General features: G+C 44.6%; 2 protein-coding genes across 3 annotated transcripts in view; one reads left to right on the forward strand and one right to left on the reverse strand.

Moving 5' to 3' along the window:
* The window catches only part of vill (villin-like), a 58,488-nt gene extending 40,169 nt beyond the window's left edge, over positions 1-18,319 (forward strand). The window contains exons 15-20 of the mRNA XM_029755072.1: positions 1,635-1,780; positions 3,575-3,719; positions 4,394-4,582; positions 6,447-6,515; positions 16,019-16,537; positions 17,472-18,319. Coding sequence (XP_029610932.1) covers positions 1,635-1,780; positions 3,575-3,719; positions 4,394-4,582; positions 6,447-6,515; positions 16,019-16,537; positions 17,472-17,585 — 1,182 coding nt within the window. The 3' untranslated portion in view covers positions 17,586-18,319. The remainder of the gene's footprint in view (positions 1-1,634; positions 1,781-3,574; positions 3,720-4,393; positions 4,583-6,446; positions 6,516-16,018; positions 16,538-17,471) is intronic.
* A 3,521-nt stretch (positions 18,320-21,840) lies between these two features.
* The window catches only part of plcd1a (phospholipase C, delta 1a), a 77,890-nt gene continuing 72,401 nt past the window's right edge, over positions 21,841-27,329 (reverse strand). The window contains exons 13-15 of one of the 2 annotated variants that reach the window (XM_029755073.1): positions 24,431-24,566; positions 23,390-23,539; positions 21,841-23,266 (exon numbers count right to left, since the gene is read on the reverse strand). In XM_029755073.1, coding sequence (XP_029610933.1) covers positions 23,175-23,266; positions 23,390-23,539; positions 24,431-24,566 — 378 coding nt within the window. In that variant the 3' untranslated portion in view covers positions 21,841-23,174. Of the gene's footprint in view, positions 23,267-23,389; positions 23,540-23,617; positions 23,885-24,430; positions 24,567-27,329 lie in introns of those variants that run through there. The other variant, XM_029755074.1, reaches the window with a different exon arrangement.

Below are 27,329 nucleotides of genomic sequence, written 5' to 3' on the forward strand. Positions count from 1 at the left end.
CCAATCAACCACAACCCTCTACAGCTGTGCTTGATTGGAAGTCACACGGCCAAAATCAATGAAACAATAAAAAACACACTCCCTACTGCCACGTCCTGACCCAACTACCCCCTCTACTGGTCAGGACGTGACACAGAGAGACAGGAAACACAGGGATAAATACACAGAGAGACAGGAAACACAGGGATAAATACACAGAGAGACAGGAAACACAGGGATAAATACACAGAGAGACAGGAAACACAGAGATAAATACACAGAGAGACAGGAAACACGGGGATAAATACACAGAGAGACAGGAAACACAGGGATAAATACACAGAGAGACAGGAAACACAGAGATAAATACACAGAGAGACAGGAAACACAGGGATAAATACATAGAGAGACAGGAAACACAGGGATAAATACACAGAGAGACAGGAAACACAGAGATAAATACACAGAGAGACAGGAAACACAGGGATAAATACACAGAGAGACAGGAAACACGGGGATAAATACACAGAGAGACAGGAAACACAGGGATAAATACACAGAGAGACAGGAAACACAGAGATAAATACACAGAGAGACAGGAAACACAGGGATAAATACATAGAGAGACAGGAAACACAGGGATAAATACACAGAGAGACAGGAAACACAGAGATAAATACACAGAGAGACAGGAAACACAGGGATAAATACACTGGGGAAAATAAGCGACACCTGGAGGGGTGGAGACAATCACGAGGACAGTAATAATAGTAATGATCGTGTCAGGAGTTGGGACGAGACAAGCAGGTAGGCAGACAGCGTTTCTCAGCCAGTCGAACTCATGAATCAGCTGGCATCATTTTTATGGATATATACAAGGAAATGGCAATCGAAAAAAGGAAAAACAAAATGAAACGCAGCTAGTTTGCAGTCTTTCCAACTTCAGTTTGAAGTGACTGTGTTAGCTGTGTTGTGTTACTGTAGCTGTGTTGTTGGCTAGTTCCTCTGAACAACAGTGTCCTGACGAGTGAACACATTTTCTATGCCAGGTGAAATCACCTCATTAGCTCATTGTTATGGATGTATACAAATAAATGTCCCTAGAAAACAGCTTAAACAAATGCAAATGAGGCTACTTTGCTGTTATTCTGTCTGCACTTTTTGACATGACTAAGTTAGCCGTAGTTGGTTAGTTAGCAAGCAAGGGATTAGAACGTTGCCAGCCAGTATGGCAACCGAACATTTAGAACGAACGATTGGGTCGCGTCCATAGATACAGAACAAAAAGACTGAACGACTGGGTCGCGTCCATAGATACAGAACAAATAGACTGAACGACTGGGTCGGGTCCATAGATACAGAACTAAAAGACTGAACGACTGGGCCCCATCGAATGAACGACCAGCCAGCTTGGGTAGCAACCCTAGATTTGTATCGGGACTTTATCTTGTGGAAGGATAAAATAGTGTGAATAAATTCATCAAAATAACGTTTTTAATAAAAATCTGCCAATAATTATTTGAATATGTTGTTCCAGTCCTCGACTTTGTCTCGGGCCTAACAACAGCAGTGCCAATTTATCCTCCAAACAACGGCTTCTCGGGCAGAGGAGGGAAAGGAACAGTTTTCATGTACCTGCATGTGTTCTGTCTTAGGGTTGTAGTGGTGATGAGAGAGAGATGGCGAAGGCGGTGGCAGACGTTCTGTCCAGGCAGGATAAACAGGTTGTTATGGAGGGACAGGAGCCTGCGGAGTTCTGGGTGGCTCTGGGAGGGAAGGCCCCCTACGCCTGCGACAAGAGGTACACACAGACTGACGACACGGTACACACAGACTGATGACAGGGTACACACAGACTGATGACACGGTACACACAGACTGATGACACGGTACACACAGACTGATGACACGGTACACACAGACTGACGACACGGTACACACAGACTGATGACACGGTACACACAGACTGATGACACGGTACACACAGACTGATGACACGGTACACACAGACTGATGATAATAGAACTAGAATGATAGGAGGATACTATAAGGTCACTTTAACTCTACCTACATGAGTATTACCTCAATTACCTCTGTACCGTAACACCCTGTATATAGCCTCCACATTGAATCTGTACCGTAACACCCTGTATATAGCCTCCAAATTGACTCTGTACCGTAACACCCTGTATATAGCCTCCACATTGACTCTGTACCGGTACCCCCTGTATATAGCCTCCACATTGACTCTGTACCGTAACACCCTGTATATAGCCTCCACATTGACTCTGTACCGTAATACCCTGTATATAGCCTCCACATTGACTCAGTACCGTAACACCCTGTATATAGCCTCCACATTGACTCTGTACCGTAATACCCTGTATATAGCCTCCACATTGACTCAGTACCGTAACACCCTGTATATAGTCTGCACATTGACTCTGTACCGTAATAACCTGTATATAGCCTCCACATTGACTCTGTACCGTAACACCCTGTATATAGCCTCCACATTGACTCTGTACCGTAACCCCCTGTATATAGCCTCCACATTGACTCTGTACCGTAATACCCTGTATATAGCCTCCACATTGACTCTGTACCGGTACCCCTGTATATAGCCTCCACATTGACTCTGTACCGGTACCCCCTGTATATAGTCTCCACATTGACTCTGTACCGGTACCCCCTGTATATAGCCTCCACATTGACTCTGTACCGTAACACCCTGTATATAGCCTCCACATTGACTCTGTACCGGTACCCCCCGTATATAGCCTCCACATTGACTCTGTACCGTAACACCCTGTATATAGCCTCCACATTGACTCTTTACCGTAACACCCTGTATATAGCCTCCACATTGACTCTGTACCGTAACACCCTGTATATAGCCTCCACATTGACTCTGTACCGTAATACCCTGTATATAGCCTCCACATTGACTCTGTACCGTAATACCCTGTATATAGCCTCCAGGATGATACTACAACTAGGATGACAATAGAACTAGGATGACAATAGAACTAGGATGATACTAGAACTAGGATGAAACTAGAACTAGGATGATAATAGAACTAGGATGACAATAGAACTAGGATGACAATAGAACTAGGATGATACTAGAACTAGGATGACAATAGAACTAGGATGACAATAGAACTAGGATGACAATAGAACTAGGATGATACTAGAACTAGGATGAAACTAGAACTAGGATGATAATAGAACTAGGATGAAACTAAAACTAGGATGATAATAGAACTAGGATGATACTAGAACTAGGATGATTCTAGAACAAGGATGATACTAGAACTAGGATGATACTAGAACTAGGATGATTCTAGAACTAGGATGATACTAGAACTAGGATGATTCTAGAACTAGGATGATACTAGAACTAGGATGAAACTAGAACTAGGATGATTCTAGAACTAGGATGATACTAGAACTAGGATGATACTAGGTCTAGGGTCTAGAGTTTTCATGTTCAGGTCCCTATTGCAATATCTTTAGATGTAATCCTGCTATTGGTCAGTCAATCGTTCTGAACATGTCATTTGACTATGTGACATCACATCCTGTCTGTCAGACTGCAGAAGGAGGAGACTCCCCACAGCCCTCGGTTGTTTGAATGCTCCAATCAGACTGGTCGGTTCAGGATGACAGAGGTGGAGGACTTGACTCAGGAGGACCTGGACCAGGATGATGTCATGCTGCTGGACACCTGGGAGGAGGTGAGGGGTCAGGGGTCATGACTATAGTTACCTGGGAGGAGGTGAGGGGTCAGGGGTCATCACTATAGTTACCTGGGAGGAGGTGAGGGGTCAGAGGCCATCACTATAGTTACCTGGGAGGAGGTGAGGGGTCAGGGGTCATCGCTATAGTTACCTGGGAGGAGGTGAGGGGTCAGGGGTCATCACTATAGTTACCTGGGAGGAGGTGAGGGGTCAGGGGTCATCACTATAGTTACCTGGGAGGAGGTGAGGAGTCAGGGGTCATCACTATAGTTACCTGGGAGGAGGTGAGGGGTCAGTGGCTGTGACTATAGTTGCCTGGGAGGAGGTGAGGGGTCAGGGGTCATCACTATAGTTACCTGGGAGGAGGAGAGGGGTCAGGGGTCATCACTATAGTTACCTGGGAGGAGGTCAGGGGTCAGGGGTCATCACTATAGTTACCCGGGAGGAGGACAGGGGTCATTGCCACGTTTACGAGGGTCTTGGGCCCTGGGCTCAGTCAAATCCTCTGGTAACATATGATTCCAGTAGTTGATGTTTAAACAGAGATGAAGCAGGGATCATGTAGTTCTCATGTAGAACATAATTCTACATAAAGCACAGTTCAGTTCAGGTGAACCATATCATCATTACCGCTGAATAACCCTGACTCCATATTTGTCCAATCCCGTCAGATCTTCCTCTGGATTGGCAGGTCTGCCAACGAATACGAGACCAAGGAAGCGTGTAACAGTGCTCTAGAGTACCTGAGGACCCACCCAGCGGGGCGGGACCCTGACACGCCCATCATCTCCGTCAAACAGGGCTACGAGCCACTGACCTTCACCGGATGGTTCAACGCTTGGGACCCTCACAAGTGGAGCGTGAGTAGAGCTGGGATACCGTACCAGCCATCTCCGCTAGAGGGGAAACTGGATGCACTGATAGAAATGTGACTAGATGTTTTTAATTGAATAAACTTCAGAAAAGTGAATTGAATTTATTAACAAAGAAGTGGGGACTCGAATCAATCTGTGTTTGTTAATGTGTTCTGCTCATGTACTTACAGGGTAGAGTTTGAATAAATGTATTTATGATCCTTAACATGAAGATCACAGACTGGTGTTAACAGACTGGTGTTAACAGACTGGTGCTAACAGACTGGTGCTAACAGACTGGTGCTAACAGACTGGTGCTAACAGACTGGTGTTAACAGACTGGTGCTAACAGACTGGTGCTAACAGACTGGTGTTAACAGACTGGTGCTAACAGACTGGTGCTAACAGACTGGTGTTAACAGACTGGTGCTAACAGACTGGTGTTAACAGACTGGTGCTAACAGACTGGTGTTAACAGACTGGTGTTAACAGACTGGTGTTAACAGACTGGTGCTAACAGACTGGTGCTAACAGACAGACTGGTGTTAACAGACTGGTGTTAACAGACTGGTGCTAACAGACTGGTGTTAACAGACTGGTGTTACCAGACTGGTGCTAACAGACAGACTGGTGTTAACAGACTGGTGTTAACAGACTGGTGTTAACAGACTGGTGCTAACAGACTGGTGTTAACAGACTGGTGTTAACAGACTGGTGTTAACAGCCTGGTGCTAACAGACTGGTGTTAACAGACTGGTGCTAACAGACTGGTGTTAACAGACTGGTGTTAACAGCCTGGTGCTAACAGACTGGTGTTAACAGACTGATGTTAACAGACTGGTGTTAACAGACTGGTGCTAACAGACAGACTGGTGTTAACAGACTGGTGTTAACAGACTGGTGCTAACAGACAGACTGGTGCTAACAGACAGACTGGTGTTAACAGACTGGTGTTAACAGACTGGTGTTAACAGACTGGTGCTAACAGACTGGTGCTAACAGACTGGTGTTAACAGACTGGTGTTAACAGACTGGTGTTAACAGACTGGTGCTAACAGACTGGTGTTAACAGACTGGTGTTAACAGACCGGTGCTAACAGACCGGTGCTAACAGACTGGTGTTAACAGACTGGTGCTAACAGACAGACTGGTGCTAACAGACAGACTGGTGTTAACAGACTGGTGCTAACAGACAGACTGGTGTTAACAGACTGGTGCTAACAGACTGGTGTTAACAGACTGGTGTTAACAGACTGGTGCTAACAGACTGGTGCTAACAGACAGACTGGTGCTAACAGACTGGTGCTAACAGACTGGTGTTAACAGACTGGTGCTAACAGACAGACTGGTGCTAACAGACTGGTGTTAACAGACTGGTGTTAACAGACTGGTGCTAACAGACTGGTGCTAACAGACTGGTGTTAACAGACTGGTGTTAACAGACTGGTGTTAACAGACTGGTGCTAACAGACTGGTGTTAACAGACTGGTGTTAACAGACCGGTGCTAACAGACCGGTGCTAACAGACTGGTGTTAACAGACTGGTGCTAACAGACAGACTGGTGCTAACAGACAGACTGGTGTTAACAGACTGGTGCTAACAGACAGACTGGTGTTAACAGACTGGTGCTAACAGACTGGTGTTAACAGACTGGTGTTAACAGACTGGTGCTAACAGACTGGTGCTAACAGACAGACTGGTGCTAACAGACTGGTGCTAACAGACTGGTGTTAACAGACTGGTGCTAACAGACAGACTGGTGCTAACAGACTGGTGTTAACAGACTGGTGCTAACAGACAGACTGGTGCTAACAGACTGGTGTTAACAGACTGGTGCTAACAGCCTGGTGGATCTTCTCGTCTCAACAGGGAGGCTCCTCCTATGAGGAACTGAAACAGAAGCTGGGTGATGCTGCCTCTCTCTCTCAGATTACTGTAGTAAGTGATTCACTAACAAACTCCAGCAATACCGTTACTAACTCAACCAAGTTAGAAAAATAACCATTAGCCACCTTTTTATTGTCAATATGATATAACTAATACAAGCCTAACCTTTGCATGCATCAAACATGAATGATTGTAAGCAAAGAAACATTCATTGACATATGTTCTAATCATCCAACCAGCTCTCACCTGTTAGAGGGGATATCAGCTCTCACCTGTTAGAGGGGATATCAGCTCTCACCTGTTAGAGGGGATATCAGCTCTCACCTGCTAGAGGGGATATCAGCTCTCACCTGTTAGAGGGGATATCAGCTCTCACCTGTTAGAGGGGATATCAGCTCTCACCTGTTAGAGGGGATATCACCTCTCACCTGTTAGAGGGGATATCAGCTCTCACCTGTTAGAGGGGATATCAGCTCTCACCTGCTAGAGGGGATATCAGCTCTCACCTGTTAGAGGGGATATCAGCTCTCACCTGTTAGAGGGGATATCAGCTCTCACCTGTTAGAGGGGATATCAGCTCTCACCTGTTAGAGGGGATATCAGCTCTCACCTGTTAGAGGGGATATCAGCTCTCACCTGTTAGAGGGGATATCAGCTCTCACCTGTTAGAGGGGATATCAGCTCTCACCTGTTAGAGGGGATATCAGCTCTCACCTGTTAGAGGGGATATCAGCTCTCACCTGTTAGAGGGGATATCAGCTCTCACCTGTTAGAGGGGATATCAGCTTTCACCTGTTAGAGGGGATATCAGCTCTCACCTGTTAGAGGGGATATCAGCTCTCACCTGTCAGAGGGGATATCAGCTCTCACCTGTTAGAGGGGATATCAGCTCTCACCTGTTAGAGGGGATATCAGCTCTCACCTGTCAGAGGGGATATCAGCTCTCACCTGTTAGAGGGGATATCAGCTCTCACCTGTTAGAGGGGATATCAGCTCTCACCTGTCAGAGGGGATATCAGCTCTCACCTGTCAGAGGGGATATCAGCTCTCACCTGTTAGAGGGGATATCAGCTCTCACCTGTTAGAGGGGATATCAGCTCTCACCTGTTAGAGGGGATATCAGCTCTCACCTGTTAGAGGGGATATCAGCTCTCACCTGTTTGAGGGGATATCAGCTCTCACCTGTTAGAGGGGATATCAGCTCTCACCTGTCAGAGGGGATATCAGCTCTCACCTGTTAGAGGGGATATCAGCTCTCACCTGTCAGAGGGGATATCAGCTCTCACCTGTCAGAGGGGATATCAGCTCTCACCTGTTAGAGGGGATTTCAGGTCTCACCTGTTAGAGGGGATATCAGCTCTCACCTGTTAGAGGGGATATCAGCTCTCACCTGTTAGAGGGGATATCAGCTCTCACCTGTTAGAGGGGATATCAGCTCTCACCTGTTAGAGGGGATATCAGCTCTCACCTGTTAGAGGGGATATCAGCTCTCACCTGTTAGATGGGATATCAGCTTTCACCTGTTAGAGGGGATATCAGCTCTCACCTGTTAGAGGGGATATCAGCTCTCACCTTTAGAGGGGATATCAGCTCTCACCTGTTAGAGGGGATATCAGCTCTCACCTGTTAGATGGGATATCAGCTTTAACCTGTTAGAGGGGATATCAGCTTTCACCTGTTAGAGGGGATATCAGCTCTCACCTGTTAGAGGGGATATCAGCTCTCACCTGTTAGAGGGAATATCAGCTCTCACCTGTTTGAGGGGATATCAGCTTTCACCTGTTAGAGGGGATATCAGCTCTCACCTGTTAGAGGGGATATCAGCTCTCACCTGTTAGAGGGGATATCAGCTCTCACCTGTTAGAGGGGATATCAGCTCTCACCTGTTAGAGGGGATATCAGCTCTCACCTGTTAGAGGGGATATCAGCTCTCACCTGTTAGAGGGGATATCAGCTCTCACCTGCTAGAGGGGATATCAGCTCTCACCTGTTAGAGGCGATATCAGCTCTCACCTGTTAGAGGGGATATCAGCTCTCACCTGTTAGAGGGGATATCAGCTCTCACCTGTTAGAGGGGATATCAGCTCTCACCTGTTAGAGGGGATATCAGCTCTCACCTGCTAGAGGGGATATCAGCTCTCACCTGTTAGAGGGGATATCAGCTCTCACCTGTTAGAGGGGATATCAGCTCTCACCTGTTAGAGGGGATATCAGCTCTCACCTGTTAGAGGGGATATCAGCTCTCACCTGTTAGAGGGGATATCAGCTCTCACCTGTTAGAGGGGATATCAGCTCTCACCTGTCAGAGGGGATATCAGCTCTCACCTGTTAGAGGGGATATCAGCTCTCACCTGTTAGAGGGGATATCAGCTCTCACCTGTTAGAGGGGATATCAGCTCTCACCTGTTAGAGGGGATATCAGCTCTCACCTGTTAGAGGGGATATCAGCTTTCACCTGTTAGAGGGGATATCAGCTCTCACCTGTTAGAGGGGATATCAGCTCTCACCTGTCAGAGAGGATATCAGCTCTCACCTGTTAGAGGGGATATCAGCTCTCACCTGTCAGAGGGGATATCAGCTCTCACCTGTCAGAGGGGATATCAGCTCTCACCTGTTAGAGGGGATATCAGCTCTCACCTGTTAGAGGGGATATCAGCTCTCACCTGTCAGAGGGGATATCAGCTCTCACCTGTTTGAGGGGATATCAGCTCTCACCTGTTAGAGGGGATATCAGCTCTCACCTGTTAGATGGGATATCAGCTCTCACCTGTCAGAGGGGATATCAGCTCTCACCTGTTAGAGGGGATATCAGCTCTCACCTGTTAGAGGGGATATCAGCTCTCACCTGTAAGAGGGGATATCAGCTCTCACCTGTTAGAGGGGATATCAGCTCTCACCTGTCAGAGGGGATATCAGCTCTCACCTGTTAGAGGGGATATCAGCTCTCACCTGTTAGAGGGGATATCAGCTCTCACCTGTTAGAGGGGATATCAGCTCTCACCTGTCAGAGGGGATATCAGCTCTCACCTGTTAGAGGGGATATCAGCTCTCACCTGTCAGAGGGGATATCAGCTCTCACCTGTCAGAGGGGATATCAGCTCTCACCTGTTAGAGGGGATATCAGCTCTCACCTGTCAGAGGGGATATCAGCTCTCACCTGTCAGAGGGGATATCAGCTCTCACCTGTTAGAGGGGATTTCAGCTCTCACCTGTTAGAGGGGATATCAGCTCTCACCTGTTAGAGGGGATATCAGCTCTCACCTGTTAGAGGGGATATCAGCTCTCACCTGTTAGAGGGGATATCAGCTCTCACCTGTTAGAGGGGATATCAGCTCTCACCTGTTAGAGGGGATATCAGCTCTCACCTGTTAGATGGGATATCAGCTTTCACCTGTTAGAGGGGATATCAGCTCTCACCTGTTAGAGGGGATATCAGCTCTCACCTGTTAGAGGGGATATCAGCTCTCACCTGTTAGATGGGATATCAGCTTTAACCTGTTAGAGGGGATATCAGCTTTCACCTGTTAGAGGGGATATCAGCTCTCACCTGTTAGAGGGGATATCAGCTCTCACCTGTTAGAGGGGATATCAGCTCTCACCTGTTAGAGGGGATATCAGCTCTCACCTGTTAGAGGGGATATCAGCTCTCACCTGTTAGAGGGGATATCAGCTCTCACCTGTTAGAGGGGATATCAGCTCTCACCTGTTAGAGGGGATATCAGCTCTCACCTGTTAGAGGGGATATCAGCTCTCACCTGTTAGAGGGGATATCAGCTCTCACCTGCTAGAGGGGATATCAGATCTCACCTGTTAGAGGCGATATCAGCTCTCACCTGTTAGAGGGGATATCAGCTCTCACCTGTTAGAGGGGATATCAGCTCTCACCTGTTAGAGGGGATATCAGCTCTCACCTGTTAGAGGGGATATCAGCTCTCACCTGCTAGAGGGGATATCAGCTCTCACCTGTTAGAGGGGATATCAGCTCTCACCTGTTAGAGGGGATATCAGCTCTCACCTGTTAGAGGGGATATCAGCTCTCACCTGTTAGAGGGGATATCAGCTCTCACCTGTTAGAGGGGATATCAGCTCTCACCTGTTAGAGGGGATATCAGCTCTCACCTGTTAGAGGGGATATCAGCTCTCACTTGTTAGAGGGGATATCAGCTCTCACCTGTTAGAGGGGATATCAGCTCTCACCTGTTAGAGGGGATATCAGCTTTCACCTGTTAGAGGGGATATCAGCTCTCACCTGTTAGAGGGGATATCAGCTCTCACCTGTCAGAGAGGATATCAGCTCTCACCTGTTAGAGGGGATATCAGCTCTCACCTGTCAGAGGGGATATCAGCTCTCACCTGTCAGAGGGGATATCAGCTCTCACCTGTTAGAGGGGATATCAGCTCTCACCTGTCAGAGGGGATATCAGCTCTCACCTGTCAGAGGGGATATCAGCTCTCACCTGTCAGAGGGGATATCAGCTCTCACCTGTTAGAGGGGATATCAGCTCTCACCTGTTAGAGGGGATATCAGCTCTCACCTGTTAGATGGGATATCAGCTCTCACCTGTCAGAGGGGATATCAGCTTTCACCTGTTAGAGGGGATATCAGCTCTCACCTGTTAGAGGGGATATCAGCTCTCACCTGTCAGAGGGGATATCAGCTCTCACCTGTTAGAGGGGATATCAGCTCTCACCTGTCAGAGGGGATATCAGCTCTCACCTGTTAGAGGGGATATCAGCTCTCACCTGTTAGAGGGGATATCAGCTCTCACCTGTTAGAGGGGATATCAGCTCTCACCTGTTAGAGGGGATATCAGCTCTCACCTGTTTGAGGGGATATCAGCTCTCACCTGTTAGAGGGGATATCAGCTCTCACCTGTCAGAGGGGATATCAGCTCTCACCTGTTAGAGGGGATATCAGCTCTCACCTGTCAGAGGGGATATCAGCTCTCACCTGTCAGAGGGGATATCAGCTCTCACCTGTTAGAGGGGATTTCAGCTCTCACCTGTTAGAGGGGATATCAGCTCTCACCTGTTAGAGGGGCTATCAGCTCTCACCTGTTAGAGGGGATATCAGCTCTCACCTGTTAGAGGGGATATCAGCTTTAACCTGTTAGAGGGGATATCAGCTTTCACCTGTTAGAGGGGATATCAGCTCTCACCTGTTAGAGGGGATATCAGCTCTCACCTGTTAGAGGGGATATCAGCTCTCACCTGTCTGAGGGGATATCAGCTCTCACCTGTTAGAGGGGATATCAGCTCTCACCTGTTAGAGGGGATATCAGCTCTCACCTGTTAGAGGGGATATCAGCTCTCAACTGTTAGAGGGGATATCAGCTCTCACCTGTTAGAGGGGATATCAGCTCTCACCTGTTAGAGGGGATATCAGCTCTCACCTGTTAGAGGGGATATCAGCTCTCACCTGTTAGAGGGGATATCAGCTCTCACCTGTTAGAGGGGATATCAGCTCTCACCTGTTAGAGGGGATATCAGCTCTCACCTGTTAGAGGGGATATCAGCTTTCACCTGTTAGAGGGGATATCAGCTCTCACCTGTTAGAGGGGATATCAGCTCTCACCTGTCAGAGAGGATATCAGCTCTCACCTGTTAGAGGGGATATCAGTTCTCACCTGTCAGAGGGGATATCAGCTCTCACCTGTCAGAGGGGATATCAGCTCTCACCTGTTAGAGGGGATATCAGCTCTCACCTGTTAGAGGGGATATCAGCTCTCACCTGTCAGAGGGGATATCAGCTCTCACCTGTCAGAGGGGATATCAGCTCTCACCTGTCAGAGGGGATATCAGCTCTCACCTGTTAGAGGGGATATCAGCTCTCACCTGTTAGAGGGGATATCAGCTCTCACCTGTTAGATGGGATATCAGCTCTCACCTGTCAGAGGGGATATCAGCTTTCACCTGTTAGAGGGGAAATCAGCTCTCACCTGTTAGAGGGGATATCAGCTCTCACCTGTCAGAGGGGATATCAGCTCTCACCTGTTAGAGGGGATATCAGCTCTCACCTGTCAGAGGGGATATCAGCTCTCACCTGTTAGAGGGGATATCAGCTCTCACCTGTTAGAGGGGATATCAGCTCTCACCTGTTTGAGGGGATATCAGCTCTCACCTGTTAGAGGGGATATCAGCTCTCACCTGTCAGAGGGGATATCAGCTCTCACCTGTTAGAGGGGATATCAGCTCTCACCTGTCAGAGGGGATATCAGCTCTCACCTGTCAGAGGGGATATCAGCTCTCACCTGTTAGAGGGGATTTCAGCTCTCACCTGTTAGAGGGGATATCAGCTCTCACCTGTTAGAGGGGATATCAGCTCTCACCTGTTAGAGGGGATATCAGCTCTCACCTGTTAGAGGGGATATCAGCTCTCACCTGTTAGAGGGGATATCAGCTTTAACCTGTTAGAGGGGATATCAGCTTTCACCTGTTAGAGGGGATATCAGCTCTCACCTGTTAGAGGGGATATCAGCTCTCACCTGTTAGAGGGGATATCAGCTCTCACCTGTTTGAGGGGATATCAGCTTTCACCTGTTAGAGGGGATATCAGCTCTCACCTGTTAGAGGGGATATCAGCTCTCACCTGTCAGAGGGGATATCAGCTCTCACCTGTTAGAGGGGATATCAGCTCTCACCTGTTAGAGGGGATATCAGCTCTCACCTGTCAGAGGGGATATCAGCTCTCACCTGTTAGAGGGGATATCAGCTCTCACCTGTTAGAGGGGATATCAGCTCTCACCTGTCTGAGGGGATATCAGCTCTCACCTGTTAGAGGGGATATCAGCTCTCACCTGTTAGAGGGGATATCAGCTCTCACCTGTTAGAGGGGATATCAGCTCTCACCTGTTAGAGGGGATATCAGCTCTCACCTGTTAGAGGGGATATCAGCTCTCACCTGTTAGAGGGGATATCAGCTCTCACCTGTTAGAGGGGATATCAGCTCTCACCTGTTAGAGGGGATATCAGCTCTCACCTGTTAGATGGGATATCAGCTCTCACCTGTTAGAGGGGATATCAGCTCTCACCTGTTAGAGGGGATATCATCTCTCACCTGTTAGATGGGATATCAGCTTTCACCTGTTAGAGGGGATATCAGCTTTCACCTGTTAGAGGGGATATCAGCTCTCACCTGTTAGAGGGGATATCAGCTCTCACCTGTTAGAGGGGATATCAGCTCTCACCTGTTTGAGGGGATATCAGCTTTCACCTGTTAGAGGGGATATCAGCTCTCACCTGTTAGAGGGGATATCAGCTCTCACCTGTTAGAGGGGATATCAGCTCTCACCTGTTAGAGGGGATATCAGCTCTCACCTGTTAGATGGGATATCAGCTCTCACCTGTTAGAGGGGATATCAGCTCTCACCTGTTAGAGGGGATACCAGCTCTCACCTGTTAGAGGGGATATCAGCTCTCACCTGTCAGAGGGGATATCAGCTCTCACCTGTCAGAGGGGATATCAGCTCTCACCTGTTAGAGGGGATATCAGCTCTCACCTGTTAGAGGGGATATCAGCTCTCACCTGTTAGAGGGGATATCAGCTCTCACCTGTTAGAGGGGATATCAGCTCTCACCTGTTAGAGGGGATATCAGTTCTCACCTGTTAGAGGGGATATCAGCTCTCACCTGTTAGATGGGATATCAGCTCTCACCTGTTAGAGGGGATATCAGCTCTCACCTGTTAGAGGGGATATCAGCTCTCACCTGTTAGATGGGATATCAGCTTTCACCTGTTAGAGGGGATATCAGCTCTCACCTGTTAGAGGGGATATCAGCTCTCACCTGTTAGAGGGGATATCAGCTCTCACCTGTTAGAGGGGATATCAGCTCTCACCTGTTAGATGGGATATCAGCTTTAACCTGTTAGAGGGGATATCAGCTCTCACCTGTTAGAGGGGATATCAGCTCTCACCTGTTAGATGGGATATCAGCTTTCACCTGTTAGAGGGGATATCAGCTCTCACCTGTTAGAGGGGATATCAGCTCTCACCTGTTAGAGGGGATATCAGCTCTCACCTGTTAGAGGGGATATCAGCTCTCACCTGTTAGATGGGATATCAGCTTTAACCTGTTAGAGGGGATATCAGCTTTCACCTGTTAGAGGGGATATCAGCTCTCACCTGTTAGAGGGAATATCAGCTCTCACCTGTTAGAGGGGATATCAGCTCTCACCTGTTTGAGGGGATATCAGCTTTCACCTGTTAGAGGGGATATCAGCTCTCACCTGTTAGAGGGGATATCAGCTCTCACCTGTTAGAGGGGATATCAGCTCTCACCTGTTAGAGGGGATATCAGCTCTCACCTGTTAGAGGGGATATCAGCTCTCACCTGTTAGAGGGGATATCAGCTCTCACCTGTTAGAGGGGATATCAGCTCTCACCTGTTAGATGGGATATCAGCTCTCACCTGTTAGAGGGGATATCAGCTCTCACCTGTCAGAGGGGATATCAGCTCTCACCTGTCAGAGGGGATATCAGCTCTCACCTGTCAGAGGGGATATCAGCTCTCACCTGTTAGAGGGGATATCAGCTCTCACCTGTTAGAGGGGATATCAGCTCTCACCTGTTAGAGGGGATATCAGCTCTCACCTGTTAGAGGGGATATCAGCTCTCACCTGTTAGAGGGGATATCAGCTCTCACCTGTTAGAGGGGATATCAGCTCTCACCTGTCAGAGGGGATATCAGCTCTCACCTGTCAGAGGGGATATCAGCTCTCACCTGTTAGAGGGGATATCAGCTCTCACCTGTTAGAGGGGATATCAGCTCTCACCTGTTAGAGGGGATATCAGCTCTCACCTGTTAGAGGGGATATCAGCTCTCACCTGTTAGAGGGGATATCAGCTCTCACCTGTTAGAGGGGATATCAGCTCTCACCTGTTAGAGGGGATATCAGCTCTCACCTGTTAGAGGGGATATCAGCTCTCACCTGTTAGAGGGGATATCAGCTCTCACCTGTTAGAGGGGATATCAGCTCTCACCTGTTAGAGGGGATATCAGCTCTCACCTGTTAGAGGGGATATCAGCTCTCACCTGTTAGAGGGGATATCAGCTCTCACCTGTTAGAGGGGATATCAGCTCTCACCTGTTAGAGGGGATATCAGCTCTCACTGTTAGAGGGGATATCAGCTCTCACCTGTTAGAGGGGATATCAGCTCTCACCTGTCAGAGGGGATATCAGCTCTCACCTCTTAGAGGGGATATCAGCTCTCACCTGTCAGAGGGGATATCAGCTCTCACCTGTTAGAGGGGATATCAGCTCTCACCTGTTAGAGGGGATATCAGCTCTCACCTGTTAGAGGGGATATCAGCTCTCACCTGTTAGAGGGGATATCAGCTCTCACCTGTTAGAGGGGATATCAGCTCTCACCTTTTAGAGGGGATATCAGCTCTCACCTGTTAGAGGGGATATCAGCTCTCACCTGTTAGAGGGGATATCAGCTCTCACCTGTTAGAGGGGATATCAGCTCTCACCTGTCAGAGGGGATATCAGCTCTCACCTGTTAGAGGGGATATCAGTATCTAAACCTCCCTCACCCTCTTGTTACCTGTAGAATCTGAACAACACAGAGCTGAGTAAGGGTTCTGCTGGGGGGAGTAATGGAGGTGGTGGATACAGTGCTCCAGGAGGCCCAGCTCAGTTCAGCTCTCCACCCTCCTACAAGCTCCACCTTGGGACAGGAGGGGGCTCCTGTGGCCCTTCCAGCCCAGCCACCCCTGTAGGTCAGGGCTGCCTGTCCCCCACCCTGTCCTCCCCCGCCCTGGGCCCCTCCATCACCCTGACCCCCTCCACCACCCCAACCCCCAGGACTGGAGAGTACCTGGGCCCCTCCACCACCCTGGCCCCCTCCACCACCCCAGCCCCCAGGACTGGAGAGTACCTGGGCCCCTCCACCACCCTGGCCCCCTCCACCACCCCAGCCCCCAGGACTGGAGAGTACCTGGGCCCCTCCACCACCCTGGCCCCCTCCACCACCCCAGCCCCCAGGACTGGAGAGTACCTGGGCCCTGAGCTGCTGCTCAACAAGAGCCCCAAGGAGCTGCCCAAGGGAGTGGACCCTAATAGGAGAGAGGTGATGATGCCATTATAAAACAGTACTGCTGAGACTGTACTGTACGGCAGGTTATTAGGGGAATGGGCATATTTGTTGTCGTTTATTATTTAGACAAATCAGAATTGGGAAAAGGTGGTTCTTAAACTGGTTTGGTGATTTTCAAGCCCGTGTACGGATGATAAATGATTTCCACAGCACACAAAGTCCAAATTTAATATATCGTTAAAATTCAGGATAACAAAAAATGTAATTTTTGGCCATGATAAACATGGGTGAAATTAGAGGAAGGGGGGTGGCGTGTTGGCCTAGAGTTTCCATTTGCGAGGGAGGAGACATTTGCACAGAGGTAATCAAAATTGTTAATGGCATTCCCCCCAGAAGTAAAACAGGAAATTACTAACTTTCTCTAAATACTTTTACTTCTGGGGAACATGGTGGTGACCTGACAGCAGGGGCCAGCAGGGGTCAGCATAACACATGAAGTATGTTTGTCTCTCACTCTCAAATCAAGGGAATTATTGCCATGGGGAAACATTTGTTAACATTGATCTGTATTGGCATGGGGAAACATTTGCTAACATTGCTCTGTATTGGCATGGGGAAACATTTGTTAACATTGATCTGTATTGGCATGGGGAAACATTTGTTAACATTGCTCTGTATTGGCATGGGGAAACATTTGTTAACATTGCCAAAGCAAGTGAAGTAGATTATAAACAAAAGTGAAATAAACAGTAAAAATGTACAGTAAACATTAAACTCACTGAAGTTCCAAAGGAATAAAGACATTTTAAATGTCACATTATGTCTATATACAGTGTTGTAACAATGTGCAAAAAAATCTCTCTCTCTCTCTCTCGCTCTCTCTCTCTCTCTCTCTCGCTCTCTCGCTCTCTTGCTCTCTCTTGCTCTCTCTCGCTCTCTCTCTCTTGCTCTCTCTCTCCGTTGTCAGGACTATCTCTCTGATGTGGATCTGGAGAACCTGCTGGGTTGTTCTCGGTCTGGTTTCCAGCGGCTGCCCAAGTGGCGGCAGAATGACCTGAAGAAGAAGGCGGGGCTGTTCTAAGTGGGCGGAGTCAATCAGTTGGGACGACATCGGGACATAGCTTATTAAAGTTGAAAATGTTCCTTGATTGTGTTCAAGTTGTTTTTAAGTCGATAGAGAGAATGTTATTTTTTTGTATAGTTTTTCAACAGAACAGTGTAGAAGTTGCAGCAACATGCTGAACTGAAGACCTCGAACAGAGAACCTGTGCTAAACTCAAAACAAACGGTACCATACCTTTCACATCCAGGTCAAGGTGGATGCCCTGTATACTTCATACATACTTCAGCTGAATTTGTGCTATGCTTGATTACTAACAGTACGTTACAAGCAATAAAAAAAAAAGACATTTAAAAAAGACATTATTTATTGAACAATTGAACAAAACTATGCCCAGTCCTTCATTGATATGTTCTACCAGCTGAACTGAATAAACAGCAGGTCTTTTTTAACATTGATTCGAGGAACATGTCTTTGTTTTTTATCTCGTGATCAGTTGCTATATTTTATGTTTTGTTATATTTTCTCTACATTTCAATGATGAGTTATGATTTTAAAACATTTTTTTTAAATTTATTTTCTAACGATCAAACATAATGAATAAACCCTCTCAAAATCACAAAGCTAATTATCATGAAGCCTGTGACCAGATCTCTAATGATAAAACAATATACAATCAAATCTCTGTTTCAAATTCTTCTTTTACTCAAGAGTTTGTGTAAATGCAGTTGAGTGAAAAACTAAATAAATAAATAAATAAATATTACAATATACAGTGCCATTGGAAATGTTTTTCTTTTTCCACATGTTGTTACTTTACAGCCTTGTTCTAAAATAGATTAAATCTTTTTTCCCTCATAAATCTACACACAATACCCCTTAATGACAAGCAGGTTTAGAAATGTTATCAAATGTATTACAAATAAAAACTGAAATATCACATTTACATAAGTATTCAGACCCTTTACTCAGTACTTTGTAGAAGCACCTTTGGCAGCGATTACAGCATCGAGTCTTCTTGGGTATGACGCTACAAGCTTGACACTCCTGCATTGACTTGGCTGTGTGCTTAGGGTTGTCGTCCTGTTGGAAGGTGAACCTTCACCCCAGTCTGAGGTCCTGAGCGCTCTGGAGCAGATTTTCATCAAGGATCTCTCTGTACTTTGCTCTGTTCATCTATACCTCAATCCTGAATAGTCTCCCAGTCCCTGCTGCTGAATAACATCCCCACAGCATGATGCTGCCACCACCAGGCTTCACCGTAGTCTTCAATTCTGCAGAGAAAAAAATTATACTCTTCCCCAGATCTGTGCCTCGACACAATCCTGTCTTGGAGCGCTACGGAAATTTCCTTCGACGTCCTGGTTTAGTTTTTGTTCTGATACGCACTGTCAACTGTGGGAGCTTATATATACATATATATATATATATATATATATATATATATTGCATACGTAACATGTGGAAAAAGTCAAGGATACATTACGAATGCACTGTAGGTGGGACAACCACATATCAGAGGCACAGAAAGTACATTTTTCATCATCTTACATCATCATCTTATAAAAAAATGCCTTGACTTCTGAATGTGGTTTGTTTTTCTCGTACAGTTGAACTCTGAAGTTTACATACACCTTAGCCAAATACATTTAAACTCAGTTTTTCACAATTCCTGACAGTTAATCCTTGTAAAAATTCCCTGTCTTAGGTCAGTTAGGATCACCACTTTATTTTAAGAATGTGAAATGTCAGAATAATAGTAGAGAGAATGATTTATTTCAGATTTTATTTCTTTCATCACATTCCCAGTGGGTCAGAAGTTTCCATACACTCAATTAGTATTTGCTAGCATTGCCTTTAAATTGTTTAACTTGGGTCAAACGTTTTGGGTAGCCTTCCACAAGCTTCCCACAATAAGTCTCCAGTAGATTGCGGAGTTGGGTTGTCCGCGTTGGAGGTAGGGAAGAGGATCTTAAAAGATGAATGGAGCAAAGTACAGAGAGATCCTTGATGAAAACCTGCTCCAGAGCGCTCAGGACCTCAGACTGGGGTGAACGTTCACCTTCCAACAGGACAACAACCCTAAGCTCACAGCCAAGACAACGCAGGAGTGGCTTCGGGACAGGTCTCTGAATGTCCTTGAGTGGCCCAGCCAGAAGCCGGACTTGAACCTGATCGAACATCCCTGGAGAGACCTGAAAATAGCTGTGCAGGGATGCTCCCCATCCAAAAATATATATAAAAAAAATGTAAATGTAAACCTGGATAAGAGCATCTGCTAAATGACTAAAATGTCAAATGTAAATGTAAGATATCTTGAACCTCATTAATAATGTGGTCAAGTTAAGCTGTAAGATCTCTTGAACTGGTCGAATCAATCTTTTAAAAAAAAGTTATTTAACAGACACTCTTATCTAGAGCGACTTACAGTTAGTGCATTCATCTTTAGGTAGCTAGGTGGGACTACCACCAATCACAGGCTTGGTAGTTACACTTACCTTCAACAAAGGACTCAACAAACTTACGTTCAACTGCAATTGTGTTGGTTCAGCATTGTGTTGGTTCAGGATTGTGTTGGTTCAGCATTGTGTTGGTTCAGCATTGTGTTGGTTCAGGATTGTATTGGTTCAGGATTGTGTTGGTTCAGGATTGTGTTGGTTCAGCATTGTGTTGGTTCAGCATTGTGTTGGTTCAGCATTGTGTTGGTTCAGGATTGTATTGGTTCAGGATTGTGTTGGTTCAGCATTGTGTTGGTTCAGCATTGTGTTGGTTCAGCATTGTGTTGGTTCAGGATTGTATTGGTTCAGGATTGTGTTGGTTCAGCATTGTGTTGGTTCAGCATTGTGTTGGTTCAGGATTGTGTTGGTTCAGCATTGTGTTCGTTCAGCGTTGTGTTGGTTCAGCATTGTGTTGGTTCAGCATTGTGTTGGTTCAGCATTGTGTCGGTTCAGCGTTGTGTCGGTTCGGGGGGGTGTCGAGGTGAGCAGGGGTATTATTTAAGATACTCATTGAAGAGCTAGGGTTTCAGGTACTTTCGAAAGATGGGAAGGGACTCTGCTGTCCCAGCTTCAGGGGGAAGCTGGTTCCATGATTGGGGTGCCAGGACAGAGAAGATCTTGGACTGGGCTGAGCGGGAGCTGGCGTTCCATAGGGGTGGGGCCAACAAACCAGAGGTGACAGAACTGAGTGCTCGGATTGGGGTGTTGGGTTGGAGCATTACAGTGAGATTAGTAGGAGAACAGAGACCTGGAGGGGGGTTACAGTGAGATTAGTAGGAGAACAGAGACCTGGAGGGGGGGTACAGTGAGATTAGTAGGAGAACGGAGACCTGGAGGGGGGTTACAGTGAGATTAGTAGGAGAACAGAGACCTGGAGGGGGGTTACAGTGAGATTAGTAGGAGAACAGAGACCTGGAGGGGGGGGTACAGTGAGATTAGTAGGAGAACGGAGACCTGGAGGGGGGTTACAGTGAGATTAGTAGGAGAACAGAGACCTGGAGGGGGGTTACAGTGAGATTAGTAGGAGAACAGAGACCTGGAGGGGGGTTACAGTGAGATTAGTAGGAGAACAGAGACCTGGAGGGGGGTTACAGTGAGATTAGTAGGAGAACAGAGACCTGGTGGGGGGTTACTGTGAGATTAGTAGGAGAACAGAGACCTGGAGGGGGGTTACAGTGAGATTAGTAGGAGAACAGAGACCTGGAGGGGGGGTACAGTGAGATTAGTAGGAGAACGGAGACCTGGAGGGGGGTTACAGTGAGATTAGTAGGAGAACAGAGACCTGGAGGGGGGTTACAGTGAGATTAGTAGGAGAACAGAGACCTGGTGGGGGGTTACAGTGAGATTAGTAGGAGAACAGAGACCTGGAGGGGGTTACAGTGAGATTAGTAAGAGAATAGAGACCTGGAGGGGGGTTACAGTGAGATTAGTAGGAGAACAGAGACCTGGAGGGGGGTTACAGTGAGATTAGTAGGAGAACAGAGACCTGGAGGGGGGTTACAGTGAGATTAGTAGGAGAACAGAGACCTGGAGGGGAGGGGGGTTACAGTGAGATTAGTAGGAGAACAGCCTCTAGTAGAGATGAGTTCATGTTGTCTGCCTTGTGAGTGGGAGGGGATTGAGAAGGGGTGAGGTCAAAAGAGGCAAGGAGGGGAGAGAAATACATCAAAGGCAGATGTCAGGAGGTTGAAGTCGCCAAGTACGAAGAGCGGTGAGCCATCATCAGGTAATGAGCAGGTAATGATTATCATGTAATATGGACGAGTGCTGACAAAGTATTCATAATTTGTCCAATGCTGTTTATTTTGCCGATTGATAGCAGAATAATAATTTAAAATATTTTTTTTTAAAACATTGTCATTTTGCAACAAAATCACATTTTATAAAGACACATAATGCTGTTTGTACAATTGAACCATACTGTTTTCTTTGTTTGAAGAGACAAAGAGGGTTAAAGTAACATGTAATAATAGCAGAAGGCAACAGTGATATTGTGTCATGCTATCAGTTAGGAAGCAAAACATTCTGTCCTATAAAATAAACAACACATAAACTTTAAGAACATTTTAGTCATACTTTTTTTTTTTAAAGCATCACGTATGCTTTTCTTAAAAGAATGGCCAGTTACGTTACAATCCATAGATAGTTTTGTCTGCCAGATTCCCTTTAGTCTCTGATTAAAAAGTTCTAGCAAACGTCAGTAATACGTCTATAGCTCTTCAAATCACCTCAACTCATGACTGGACGAATGATAACTACCCTCTATTGGACTAGCAACACACTAACTACCTTCTATAGGACCAGCAACACAATAACTACCCTCTATAGGACCAGCAACCTGCTAACTACCCTCAATAGGACCAGCAACACACTAACTACCCTCTATAGGACCAGCAACACACTAACTACCCTCTATAGGACCAGCAACATACTAACTACTCTCTATAGGACCAGCAACACACTAACTACCCTCTATAGGACCAGCAACCTGCTAACTACCCTCAATAGGACCAGCAACACACTAACTACCCTCTATAGGACCAGCAACACACTAACTACCCTCTATAGGACCAGCAACACACTAACTACCCTCTATAGGACCAGCAACCTACTAACTACCCTCTATAGGACCAGCAACCTACTAACTACCCTCTATAGGACCAGCAACATACTAACTACCCTTTATAGGACCAGCAACCTACTAACTACCCTCTATAGGACCAGCAACCTACTAACTACCCTCTATAGGACCATCAACATACTAACTACCCTCTATAGGACCAGCAACCTGCTAACTACCCTCTATAGGACCAGCAACACACTAACTACCCTCTATAGGACCAGCAACATACTAACTACTCTCAATAGGATCCTTTACTTGCTTGTATCATTCACATACAATACTTTTAAAAAGCAACTTAGCATGTCAGACCCACCCACCGCATAGATGCAAAAACACACGTTTTCGGGGTCCTTGTGGTGTGGGAGGAGTCTGTGTTATGTGGGAGGAGTCAGTAGTATGTGGGAGGAGTTCGTTTGATGTGGGAGGAGTCTGTCGTATGTGGGAGGAGTTCGTTTGATGTGGGAGGGCTCCGTGTGAAGTGGGCGGGGTCTATTTGGAGTCCAGCAGCATGAGGTGAACAAACAGGCCTGCGGAGGGGATGACATCACCATGCTTGGTGAGCAGAGGGACTTGGCGGTAACCTGGGAAACAGGACGTGAGGTTTGAGTAAGTCAGCAATGGAGAGAGAGAAAGAGAGAGAGAGAGAGATATATATATATATATATATATATATATATATATATATAGAGAGAGAGAGAGATTACCGTTCTGTAGACTGGTGAGTGGCAGGCAGTACTGTCCAATTAGGTCGTTCTGTGAGGTGGAGTCATAGTCTTCGACCAGGAAGCGGACCAGCGCCAGCTCTGGTACATGGATGTCAAACTGAAACGTCTCGTTCCACATGGGGTTAAAACCTGGTCAGAGAGGAACATCATTCCACATGGAGTTAAAACCTGGTCAGAGAGGAACATCATTCCACATGGAGTTAAAACCTGCAGAGAGGAACTTCCTTCCACATGGAGTTAAAACCTGGTCAGAGAGGAACATCATTCCACATGGAGTTAAAACCTGGTCAGAGAGGAACATCATTCCATATGGAGTTAAAACCTGCAGAGAGGAACATCATTCCACATGGAGTTAAAACCTGGTCAGAGAGGAACATCATTCCACATGGGGTTAAAACCTGCAGAGAGGAACATCATTCCACATGGAGTTAAAACCTGGTCAGAGAGGAACATCATTCCACATGGGGTTAAAACCTGCAGTGTGAGGAGTTGTGTGTGTGTGTGTGTGCGTGAGTGGTTGTGTGTGTGTGTGTGTGTGTGAGTGGTTGTGTGTGTGTGTGTGTGAGTGGTTGTGTGTGTGTGTGTGAGTGGTTGTGTGTGTGTGTGTGTGTGTGTGTGGTTGTGTGTGGTTGTGTGTGTGTGTGTGTGTGAGTGGTTGTGTGTGTGTGTGTGTGTGTGTGTTTGTGTGTGTGTGGTTGTGTGTGTGGTTGTGTGTGTGTGTGTGTGTGTGTGTGTTAGTGGTTGTGTGTGTGTGTGTGTGGTTGTGTGTGTGTGTGTGTGGTTGTGTGTGTGTGTGTGTGTGCGTGTGCGTGGTTGTGTGTGTGCGTGTGCGTGTGTGTGTGTGTGGTTGTGTGTGTGTGTGTGTGTGTGTGTGTGTGTGTGTGTGTGTGTGTGTGTGTGTGGTTGTGTGTGTGTGTGTGTGTGTGGTTGTGTGTGTGTGTGTGTGTGCGTGTGTGTGTGTGTGTGTGTGTGTGTGTGTGTGTGTGTGTGTGTGTGTGTGTGTGTGTGTGTGTGTCTCACCGTTGTTCTCGATGGAGCGTGTCTCCTTGCTGCATGTGTCAGCTGGAACACCGTAGATCTCCACTTTAACCAGCGGGTCCACGATGGATTTACACTTGTCCTTGTTTATCTTGGGCAGCTGCTGGGCTGAGATCACCTAGAGACAGACACACACACACACACACGCACATGCACACACATATTTCAAAGCAGCATTGATTTGATGTTCTGTAGTGTAGTACACAAGCTAATGAACCATAGCTCAACTCTCAATTCAATCAAGTCTCTTGAATCACATCTCAACTCTCAATTCAATCAAGACTCTTGAATCACATCTCAACTCTCAATTCAATCAAGACTCTTGAATCACATTTCAACTCTCAATTCAATCAAGACTCTTGAATCACATCTCAACTCTCAATTCAATCAAGTCTCTTGAATCACATCTCAACTCTCAATTCAATCAAGACTCTTGAATCACATTTCAACTCTCAATTCAATCAAGTCTCTTGAATCACATCTCAACTCTCAATTCAATCAAGTCTTATCGTTTGACACACAATTCATCTCAGTAGTGTTGCTAAAAAACCTTCTGATACAAGTTCAATAACAACAATAAAACCCCTTGTTCAATAGGAAGCAACAATAAAACCCCTTGTCCAATAGGAGCCATGTGGATAACAACAATAAAACCCCTTGTCCAATAGGAGCCATGTGGATAACAACAATAAAACCCCTTGTCCAATAGGAGCCATGTGGATAACAACAATAAAACCCCTTGTTCAATAGGAGCCATGTGGATAACAACAATAAAACCCCTTGTCCAATAGGAGCCATGTGGATAACAACAATAAAACCCCTTGTCCAATAGGAACCATGTGGATAACAACAATAAAACCCCTTGTCCAATAGGAGCCATGTGGATAACAACAATAAAACCCCTTGTCCAATAGGAGCCATGTGGATAACAACAATAAAACCCCTTGTTCAATAGGAGCCATGTGGATAACAACAATAAAACCCCTTGTCCAATAGGAGCCATGTGGATAACCACTTCTGACTCAATCTCTGTAGGTGTCTTCACTGTGTTCAACACGTAGCTAATACAATACATGTTGTGATGTTACACTCATTTAATAATAATATCATCAAATATATCACAATTCAATAAAATACAATTACAGTATAATATATACCACACTATAATATATAACACTATAATATATAACACTACAATATATACCACACTATAATATATAACACTATAATATATACCACACTATAATATATACCACTACAATATATAACACTAAAATATAAAACACACTATAATAAATAACACTACAATATATAACACTATAATATATACCACACTATAATATATACCACTATAATATATAACACTATAATATATAACACACTATAATATATACCACTATAATATATAACACTATAATATATAACACTATAATATATACCACTATAATATATACCACACTATAATATATACCACTATAATATATAACACACTATAATATATAACACTATAATATATAACACACTATAATATATAACACACTATAATATATAACACTATAATATATACCACACTATAATATATAACACTATAATATATACCACACTATAATATATACCACTATAATATATACCACTATAATATATAACACTATAATATATAACACTATAATATATAACACTACAATATATAACACTATAATATATAACACTATAATATATACACTATAATATATACCACACTATAATATATACCACTATAATATATAACACTATAATATATAACACACTATAATATATACCACTATAATATATAACACTATAATATATACCACACTATAATATATAACACTATAATATATAACACTACAATATATAACACTATAATATATAACACTATAATATATACACTATAATATATACCACACTATAATATATACCACTATAATACGTAACACTATAATATATAACACACTATAATATATACCACTATAATATATAACACTATAATATATAACACTATAATATATAACACTATAATATATAACACTATGGTATATACACACTATAATATATACCAAACTATAATATATACCACTATAATATATAACACTATAATATATAACACTATAATATATAACACTATAATATATACACACCCTAATATATAACACTATAATATATAACACTATAATATATAACACTATGGTATATACACACTATAATATATACCACACTATAATATATAACACTATAATATATAACACTATAATATATAACACTATAATATATAACACTATAATATATACACACCCTAATATATAACACTATAATATATAACACTATAATATATACGCACTATAATATATAACACACTATAAAATATAACACTATAATATATAACACACTATAATATATAACACTATAATATATAAAACACTATAATATATAACACTATAATATATAACACTATAATATATAACACACTATAATATATAACACTATAATATATAACACTATAATATATAACACACTATGATAAATAACACACTATAATATATACACACTATAATATATACACACAATACTATATAACACTATAATATATAACACACTATAATATATAACACACTATAGTATATAACACTATAGTATTTACACAATATAATATACAGCACTATAATATATAACACTATAATATATACCACTATAATATACAGCACTATAATATATAACACTATAATACATAACACACTATAATATATAACACTATAATATATACCACACTATAATATATACCACTATAATATATACCACTATAATATATAATACTATAATATATAACACTATAATATATAACACTACAATATATAACACTATAATA

This window comes from Salmo trutta, chromosome 6 (assembly GCF_901001165.1).
Source record: "Salmo trutta chromosome 6, fSalTru1.1, whole genome shotgun sequence".
NCBI lineage: Eukaryota > Metazoa > Chordata > Actinopteri > Salmoniformes > Salmonidae > Salmo > Salmo trutta.